Below are 10,134 nucleotides of genomic sequence, written 5' to 3' on the forward strand. Positions count from 1 at the left end.
CTTAATTGTGAGGAGCAAGTGAATGAGTGCACAGGAAGAGAAGAGAGAGAGAAACAGATGAGTGCACAAGAGAGGAGAGAAGAGGGAAAACATGGAAAATGAGGGGAAAAATGCTGCATGCATGTATAGTTGAGTGGACAAATGTGAGCATGTTGAATCACAAACCCATATCACAAATATGACCTACTTTCAGCTTCACAGTAAATCAGGTCTCCGTGTATCCAATTAAAGCAATTAAAGCTACAGTACGTCTCGTATCGCACAATAACGATTAGCAGCGGCGATAATGCTCGGGAAGCCTTTATGAATCACACAGTCATTAGATAAGAAACCACATCAACTGCTAATCGCCTACTGTGTCACAGAAGTTACACAGTGACAAAGCTAACCCGCTGTGAATGAATTATAAATGAGGGAGTGTCTTGTCTCACCAAGAGGATTCAAGTGTGTCAGTCCAAGTATGAGCCTTCCAGATTCACTCTCATGTCGCTGTTAAAGGAGGAAATGATTGACAGACTTTGGCGTCTGTGTCCCAAATCCCAAAAGAGACATCAACATCCAGATTTGTTTTTATACTGATGGATTAAATTTTGATGTTCTTTGAATTACATATGATTTGTATTTATGATTTAGTTTCCTGACGTCAATCTAGTCTGTGATTTTCCCATATTTCCCATTTGCCGTTTGAGATCAAGGGAGAAGTTGAGGCCGTGGACATCTGGATGACAGGTGAAAGTATCGGCATCGAAACTAGTGAATGTTGCGTAATTTCAAGTCAGATGCTACAACAGTTGTTCCTGGTAGAGTTGCAACAGTTAATCGATTAGTCAGTTGGCAAAAATAACAAAAAACATATGTTTTTTTTCAGCCTCTGAAAGGCCTGTTGGTTGGACAAAGCAACATATTTAAAGACGTCAACTTGGACCTTGGACACACTGCAAATATTACAGATGGATATTTGTAAATTAAATAAATCATATAATTATATTAAATACATTTGTAAGGAAAAAAGAACCATGCAAGAAACAGATCTGTTCACCAAGGCTCTCTAAGGTAGGTCAGCAGCAAGTCATAAAGTCAGGTATAGTCAATAAAGCATGTTGACATGTTTCGGCTTCATTAAAGCCTCACAGGCGGTAACGTGCAACAAAGCACACCCTGAACAACAAAACAGGCCCAGAAATGCAGCTTATGACTGTATATTACTTAATGGTTTTACAGCCTAAAGCCTAAAACAGCCTGAGTGACTGAAGACTTCAACCACTGTGTCTTTGATGACTTCTGCATTGTCTATATCAAAATGCTATTTTAAGCGTCTTGATTTACTATTTCCTGTGCAGTGACCGTACAGTATGCACTGGAGGGGGGCGTTTAAGCTTCTTTACTCCCGTGCAGACACAACACAGCAGCCACTATATGGCTGCACTTGACATTCCAAAGAGGCACTCGCGAGCAGATTCACCTTCAGTTAACCCTGAGCCAAAACAAGTTTCCACTCCTGTGATTCACAAGTGCAGCGCGGCATAGAGATAAGCCTGTCAATCACCGGCAGCCACAGTGTGTTTCACAAGTACAGCCATGGGGGGGGCTGTTTTTTCTCTCCCTGTCTCTTGAGTCGTGGATGTGTCTGTATATGTGTGCACTTGGTCCTAATGCTTGAATATTAGAGCAACATTGACATTTTCATTCATGTGCACTTTCTTTACAGTTTTTGTCTGATTGATAGAACACAAAAGTAATTCATCTACACTCTAATCAGAAGAGCTTTGACATTTTCCTTTCTGTTCTAAACCCTCAGTGAAAGTGGATATTTCCTGGGAAAGATTTGCCCGAGCACAGGAAGTGAAGCATTTTTCATTGCCAGCAGAATAAACAAAGGACAGACTGGATGGTTAGCATGAGCAGTGGTAGCCGCTATGTGTGAAGAAACAAAAGAGAACCATGAACAGAAATATACTGTGTCACCAGCAAGGAACTCACAGTCCAAACAAACCATGACAGTGTGGTCCCAAAGACAACACCAAATCCTAAGAATGACTCACTTTAAAGACAGTGGAGGCCGGTGGGAAAGGCTGCAGCAGAACAGAGTGCTTCATGTAAGAGTCTACAAACACTTCAACCATTTTAACCTAAGAGAAACATTAAAAGCTATTTCTGAACATTTCCCTTTGAGCAAGACGCTAAAGCCCAAAAGGTCATTCCACAACGTCTACTTCCTGTCTAAATGAGGCTGAATCTAACATGTGGTGGTGGTCGTGTTGGGGATTGACTTACCGGCAGGCCGCTGTCAAGAGACAATCTCTTTAACTGCTCTCTGCTCTCCAGGTGTCTGTTCATGGTCCCTCCGCCCTGCGGCGATCCACACACCTGGGAAGCCCTGGAGGGAGGGGACAGGGGGGAGGAGTAGGAGAGATAGAAAGTCAACAAGGAGTACCTCATGTCCGGCAGGTCACGTTTCTGCTGTTAGGAGGGCTTTCACCTTTCACATGAGATCAGAGTCCAAGTCAAGAGCAGCAGCAGAGGCAGCGCTCTCCCGTTCCTTTCACTTTCAACAGCAGTGCCTTCGCTCAAAAAAAGCTAGAGAGGGAGCAGAAGTATGGAGCCTTCCTCAGGCCTGACAGGACTCTGGGATCACTAAGCTCCAGCTAGATCTTGCAACTTGCCACCGCCGTCACCCGCGCGTCCCACCCTCCGACCTAACCCGAACCCCAAGCTTCAGCCCTTTTGTTTTTCTAGGCCTCTCCAAACAGCGCTGGGAACCAGTCCGACCTGGCCTGACTGAGGCCACAGCAGAAGATAAACACTTCACTTCACGCATACTACTCCTTTACAAAGAGCCCACGGCTTTAGTGGTGCACAGAGTAAGCACAGCACTTCCTCGTTGGTGAGGACAGGGTCAAAGGTCGTCTGATGGACGCCTCGGGGTCAGAGGCCTTCTCTGTGCGACACAGCTTGTATTACTGTGTGCATGAGTGCGTGGATAAATCCCGGATGTGTCTTACGTAACAAGACTGATGACACCTACAGTGGCCATGTTGAAGTCCACCATATAAATCAGGTTAATTGGACTAGATTAGAATGAATGACTTTAAAAATGAATCAGGGCATTTTATGTCCATCTGTGTTTTTCATTTTAATTGTTTGGGACATTATTAATATAACTTAATAAAGTCATTACAACACAGTTTTAAAGAGTTTAATTTATTCATTAACTACACTGGTTAGTATGATTTATGGAGGATGACTTGACTTGTTTTTTGGCCTGCAACAGTAATAACCTTATGTTTACTTGCCTCACAAACCTACTTATGCAACAACGGCTCCCAAACAGCCTCCCAAAGCCCCTTTTTGCATCTGCTGAGGGCTATATCTGTTACACCCTGTCTAAAGCTTCAGCAGCGTGACTGCACTTGTCAAACATCCCCACACATCAACATGACATGTTCCATCCACTGCCAATCTGCCGAGTCCAAACTTATTGACATGAAGCCGCAAACATCAGACTGCACGCAGGATCGGCCGCCGAGTTTTCATCCAGACCTGATGTTATATTTCTAAACGCAACACAGTCTCTGTCTGCCCCATTTCTGAATACTCCCCCCCCCCCCAGGCCATCTAGGGTAGAAGGAAGTTGTCTAATCAGTGAACAGGATGTGAAACGCAATGTCTTTAATGACACAGAAACATCAGAGTCCTGCCTGTCTCTCTCTCTCCCTCTTTGGCTTTGTAATGACTAATTGTGCAAGTGTGTTGCATCAGATGAAATAGTCTATGTTTAGATTACATTTCAGTTTGGTCCCTTTCCGCTGGAGATTAGAGGAGGAAGTAATCCCTTGGACGCAGAGATTGAGGCGGGGGGGGGGTTATAGGAAATTTAGAGTAGATGATTAAAATGGATTATAGCACTGCGCCTGATTGCCCAGACTCAATATAGAAAACACTGACAACATTTTCCTTAGGGTATAGAAAGTGTGAGGGATGAGGTAGTGCATGGATCGGAAGAGATAAAGATTAAGCAAACACATTAAAAGCCAGATATCAGGGGCATTCAGATAAGGGGAAGCAGTAAAACCCAGGAAAACTCCTACCTTTGACAGTTAAACAAACCAAGTGACACTTAGTCTTGATGCTGTCAGTTGCCCTTAAGCTCCAACAGGCTGATTTGAGTTTACATGTCAGACCCTACAGCAATGTAGATGCAGTAGTTGTCAGTAATGGTTTGATTTCACTTTCCATGTATTAAACAGTATACACGTTTCAAAATGCAAGAATAATAACTGTTTGATCGACAACAAAGATGTAGATTAATTTCCTTATTTATATATGAAGCTCTATTGTTTGAGGCTATGCAACAGTTCTCCAAATACTGTGGAGACATTTACTCCTCGGCCGTCAAATATGTTCCACAGAACTGGTGATCAACATCTCATCCATTAAGAATTCGCTGGGCAGACCCAGTATTCATGGAGGCGTGGAAATGTGATTGGCTGTTGAAAGTTGATGTCTGTAAAAGACCACTTTTTGCCTCAGCCGACAAACTTGTTGACTGTCCACACGTTGTTTGAGCTTCTTGGTTACTTGGTTTTAAAGGAAATGAAACACTTAGTGACTGTTGGCCATGATAAATGCTGTTCTAAATATGCATTGACACTGGTCTGGTGAGTAATAGTAGATGAGACTTTTTCTTCTATTTACATAAAGTTATACCTTATATCACAGAAATAAATGCCGCTTTGCCTACTTTTAAGACACAATAGAGCCTCTCTGCAGCTCCAGCCCATGCAGGACTGTCCTCCCTCCTTCCTGTTTTCCTGTGATTTACACCTAAAGCAATTACTGATATGTTAAACCGGTCTGGTGTTGACCTACACAGAGTGACACGCGTCGACACCTATAGTCCACACGGCCTCCAGCCGGCCATCCAGCCAGTCAGCAAACCAGTCAGTGGGGTGGAAAGGATATAATCAAAGGAGGCCAGGAGGACGCTGACATCTGGGAGTCTTTGTGCTGTAGGCCTAATTAGATGCCAGGGTGAAGGGAGGAGGTGCGGCAGGATGGTGTGTGTGTCTGCGTGTGTGTGTACAACCCACATGGAGCTGTGTGTGTGTGTGTGTGGGGGGGGGGGGGGGGGGGGGGGGCACTCTCTTTTTTAACATCTGCTCCAGGAACAAGAGAGGACCCAGCTGAGGTCACAGAGCCCCAGACAGCTCCAAACTACAACAGGGATAATGTGAGGGGATAACAGCTTAATGATAACACTTAAACCCATTGAGAGATGGCTGTACTGAAAACAGACTGTGAGCCTCACGGATAAATGGTGATAATAAGCCCAGATTGTCCATGAATATGGATGGTCATGACTCAGATTTGATACTGTTCCTTTGTAAGCTGAGAAGAATTAGGCAGCTGTGCATTTATTGCAACCGCTGACCTTTTACTGGCACTGAAGTCGGAGTAATCCTGCACATACAGTAGGCAGCAGGTCTGCTGAAGACACACTGCTGCTCCACCCTGTGGCTTTTGACTCCCAAGTGTTATGGAGACCACACTCCACCACAAGTGACAATACTGCCCTTTGTACCCAATACAGTCAGGCTTTCACCCACACACATTCTCATTTCACACTATGCAAAGAGTTGCCACAACTAAGAAATCTTTGTCACAGTAGGTTCAACCAGAGATATCAAGTGGCTTGAACTTTGGCCCTTTTCCCAAAAAAATAAAACCCTTCATTGAGGAATAAGTGCAGTGGAATTTGCAATAAAAGAATTTCCTCAGGTCTGTCCATCTGGATAAGCTACATTCAGTGTTTCTTTGTGAATCGATTTAGTCATGGGTTATACATTAAACCATACAATAAATGATGGAGCAAATACATTTAAGCAAATATTTAAATGGCCATCTGGAAGAAAAGAATGAGAGCGAGCGAGCCAAGGACTCCAGATTCCAGACGTGCATTCTGCAGGAGTTTTCAATTAGCATTCACATCTATTACGAATCTTTTGGAAAACAGAGGTCTCAAAAATAAAAGCCCCCCTGGCTAAATAGTGACTCGGACCTCTGTGATCAATACCTAACTGCCCTAGAAAAAAAAAAAAGAGCAATGCCAGGAAGTGCCAGTTCCTAAAAATGGATGGTGAGTGGAGGGGGTTGGACATTGATTGGTGCACCCCCTTTTGCCCCAGGAACCAATTCATTTTGTCTCTGCCTGCCTTGAATGAGGGGGAGACTGAAACGGGGTCAGAGCAGAAGCATCCCCCCACAGTACAGAGCCCAGTTCTCTCTTTATTTTTCTTCTGAATGATTCATCCAGATTGCCATGTCCAGGGAGAAGAATGAATGACCGGGAAGATTATGCGTTTGAGTCTCGCTTTTAATTCGCCTGCTACACCGAGGGAAGTGGGAGGGGACGTGTGGGGGTGCTATTACTTTCCATTCACTGAGGAGAAAATTGAAGCATGCAAGTGTCTGATGTGGGGTTTAATGTGCAGAGAGAGAGGTCCATCTGTATTCTAGCAGCACAGATGGTCTATGCTGATCGGATGTTTTGAGTCCCTCTGCTGGCCAGCCTGTCTGATCCTGCCTCTGCATGTGTCCCGGTGCAGTTGGCACCACCAACTGTAGCCTGGCACAGCCTAACATGGAATTACTGTGTCTGAGAGCCTCGAACAATAAGCCATACTTTACACTGGTCTGTTGTTCTTACTGTGTCGGCAAACCAATCATTACGCTGAATGTTGTGTCTTTTCCTTGAATTTTTACAGCGTGCGCTCACGGCTGCTGCCATAGTGTCATCAGTGTTTATACCATGCTCGTAATCATAACACATTCAACATTTAAGTATTTATCACGTGGGTGTGAAAATGAGAGGCTTATCATCAAGGCTAATAGGTCATTTTAACAGTCCCTTTAAAATGAATGCTGATGCTGCAACACAGGCGAGACACATTTCAACACAATGCTCCCTTATGTAACAGTGATTATGTTTTTCTTGGAGAATTTCATCATTTGAATCACATTAATCAAAGCCAGTCAGAACATGTGCACATCTTTATCTTTTTTGAGATCATGCTGCATGAGCTTGTTTGTCTTTCTGGTATTTAAACCAGATTATTGTAGTATGGTATGAATGAAAGAGGTTTAATTGTAAACTATCCTGCTCATGAATAATCCCATTATTGCACATCGGTAAAAATAGAAGCTTTGTCTGCATTAGCAGGGTTTCCGTTTGCTAAAACAATGAAAAGAAACAAATTCCCACACTTGAGGATCTGGATCCAACAAATGTCTGCATTTTTTCCTCAACACTGGCTCTGATGTTCTGTCAATCATCTAACAAAACAAGGCCTCCATGCTAGTCTGTCAAACGCTTAAAGGCAGGGATAACATGACTGAAAGAGCAAAGATGATCCTGCAAATGTGCCAATGAAGCTCCTCATTATGTTTTTGCAGTCACAAAGCTGTGAGACATGCTGGAGGACTGTGAGGCATTTGTAAATCATTTGGTGCGTGTTTGCAATAAGGAGACAGTTATGTGACAACTAGCTCTGCATTTTTTAACAGCTGCGCTTGTATTCCCTCTCATCACCAGATGCTCCAGTTCTGTCTTTGTAAGTGCTCTCCACATTTTTAGATTTTAGATTTTCTTGGTTTCTTTAGTGGTACATTTTTAAGGGCTGTCACTTTGAAGAGTGCATTATCAATATTTGACTTCGCCCACTTGTTCAATAAAGCTGGTCAAACATGACTCCTGCTCCATCCAATCAGCACTCAGAGGCCCGGCTGAGAAGACTGAAAAGACTGGTTCTCAGATGTTATACTATGCAAACACCTAAATTACTTCCTAACCAAAATCATGTCAAGCAAAATAAAGGGAAATAATCTGCTAACAGGAAAATGTGTCTCTCAGACACTTAATGTTAAAGAATCTGCCAGAACTTGTCCAAGTGGTTATAAATCTTGTTTGGTAAGCAGACAATCTGATGTGGGGGTTTAAGAAGGAAAGGGTTGGAGGTCTAGCTGAAACAACAATGAATGCAATGTCGTCATCCTGTTCATGAGGGGTCCCTGCAATTCCCTGCGCTTATCCCACCAGATGCGTAGGATGCTTTAATATACATCCTGGAAAAAAATTCAACTCAGCTTCCTGTCGTGGGACCCTTCCCTGCAACCCAGCGTGCTTCAGCGGACAGCCTGACTCTCTGCTGAACTCTCTCATGATAGCGTTTCAGGTAGAAAAAAAAGACAGAAAAATATACTCCAAAGGCCCAGGGGTGATGCAGCAAGCCAAGAGAGGGCAGAGGAATTTTCCTACTGTTATCAAAATACACAACCGTGCCCCCCTCTCACTTTGGTATGTGAGCATCGTGCGATGGGCAGCTCACTAAAGAACTGAACGCACACATTTCATCAGCAGGCTGCTGACAGCTTGAGAAACAACAGTGTGTCCATGCTTTCTCTCACTGTGCAGTACTGTGGACATCATTTTCCTCACAAAGTCAATAGCTATGTTTTTATCAGCTGTTTTCTTATCACCATCATGTTTTTTATTATTTGTTTACATCATCTTATGTTGCATTTTAACACTGTGCTTCAACAAAACATTACTGCTAGCATTTTAGCATTTTATTCAGGAAAGCTAAGTGGCTTCATCTTTTGGGTATGTAGTATAACTACCAAACATTATAATCTAACTTTTAACTTTTCCATCCTAATTGTGATTGATCAAATGTTTTTGAGTGTGAAGAGATCAAGGAAATAGTTCATTAACATTAATATAGCTTGTTTTGAAATTGCTGCCTACAGCTTTTGGGATGTCAACAGATATTTAGGAAAGGTGGCTAACAAGGATTTAGCTTTTTTTCTCTCTGATGTTGATCTTTACTGTAATTAGCTGGTAATTAGCTAGCAAGGCGTTAATTGAAGTGATTGCATTAATTTACCGTATGTAAAGTATCTTAACATTGATCCTGTGTGAATAGTGCTGTAAAAACAATATTTAACCTACTGTACCTTGGCTAAACTCTTAAAAAAAAAATTACAACTAAAGTTAGCCAAACGTAGGCTAAAAAATCTTGATCCTTACTCAAATCACACAAGCAAAACACTTTAAATAAATTGGGATTAACTGACAAATTTGCATTAAAATTGCCACCCATCCCCTCATGCTCTATCTATGAATGAAGGTGAAGCTGTCCCGTAAACAAGCAGGGGTCCAGACTTACTCTGCGCCGGCCGGATCCTCTCCACTCAACAGGTCTGCAGCCAGCTCTGAAGCTCCAAGTCTCTCAGAGGTGTTTTCGTTAGGAAGACAACTTGATGATGTGGAATTTCCTTTGATGGCAGCTGAAAACATACTGTCGTAAATTCCCCTGTTGCAGGGGTGGTGGTGGTGGTGGTGGTGGTGGTGGTGGTTTGGGGTGGGGGTGGAGGGGGGACATGTACAAACACACACACGCACACTCTTAAATTCACTGCCAGTGCTGGAAGTCTGCAGCAACACCCAGTAAAGACTTGTAAATAGAAAGGAGGGAGGTGGTGGGGGGAGTTAGGGAGGCAGGGTGGGGCGGGAGGATAAGGAGGCTGAGGAGAAGTTCCACATTACATCACCAGCAGCTGTTGACAGGCCTGTGTTTATTAACTAACTGCCAGGGCTGGAGGAGTCACAACACATGCCTTTGCGCTCTCACACACAGCTCCACAAACGCTGACAAGACAAGACAGTTGCTCACTTGCCTCCAAAATGCTCCGTCGACGGACATGCAGTTATGTGCAGGTACCAATAACTTGCAGACACGTGGATGCATTCTTTCTCTTTTGGTAAAAACACACACACAAAAACAAAAAAACAGCTAATCTTGGAATCCCATGTAGGAGATAGTCCAAGTTTGGAGTTTAATTTTTGCTATTTCTCTGTTTTTTCTGATGGTGTTACCTGTCACCTGGCTATGAGACCTGCTGACTGGACTAAAAGAGCTGTTCTCCTGACTCAGATAGCAGTAACTGTAATGGTATTACTGCAAAGAGAGAGCTGCTGCTGCATTCCTCAAGTGTCTTGGCTTGGCAGAGTCCCCAGCCTCTTAGCTCAGCCTGTATTTCTCCCCCTCCTCTTCTCTGTCTCTCTCCCCTTTTCTT

General features: G+C 43.4%; 1 protein-coding gene across 2 annotated transcripts in view; it reads right to left on the bottom strand.

Moving 5' to 3' along the window:
* Positions 1 to 9,390, bottom strand: part of LOC139609578 (nck-associated protein 5-like) — a 125,526-nt gene extending 116,136 nt beyond the window's left edge. For both annotated transcript variants that reach the window (XM_071464333.1, XM_071464338.1), the window contains exons 1-2: positions 9,225 to 9,390; positions 2,275 to 2,377 (exon numbers count right to left, since the gene is read on the bottom strand). In XM_071464333.1, coding sequence (XP_071320434.1) covers positions 2,275 to 2,377; positions 9,225 to 9,355 — 234 coding nt within the window. In that variant the 5' untranslated portion in view covers positions 9,356 to 9,390. The remainder of the gene's footprint in view (positions 1 to 2,274; positions 2,378 to 9,224) is intronic.
* Between the last annotated feature and the right edge of the window lie 744 nt (positions 9,391 to 10,134).

The sequence above is a fragment of the Trachinotus anak genome, unplaced genomic scaffold (assembly GCF_046630095.1).
Source record: "Trachinotus anak isolate AG129_WGS33_773 ecotype Australia unplaced genomic scaffold, CSIRO_AGI_Tana_v1 ptg000026l, whole genome shotgun sequence".
Classification (NCBI taxonomy): Eukaryota; Metazoa; Chordata; class Actinopteri; order Carangiformes; family Carangidae; genus Trachinotus; species Trachinotus anak.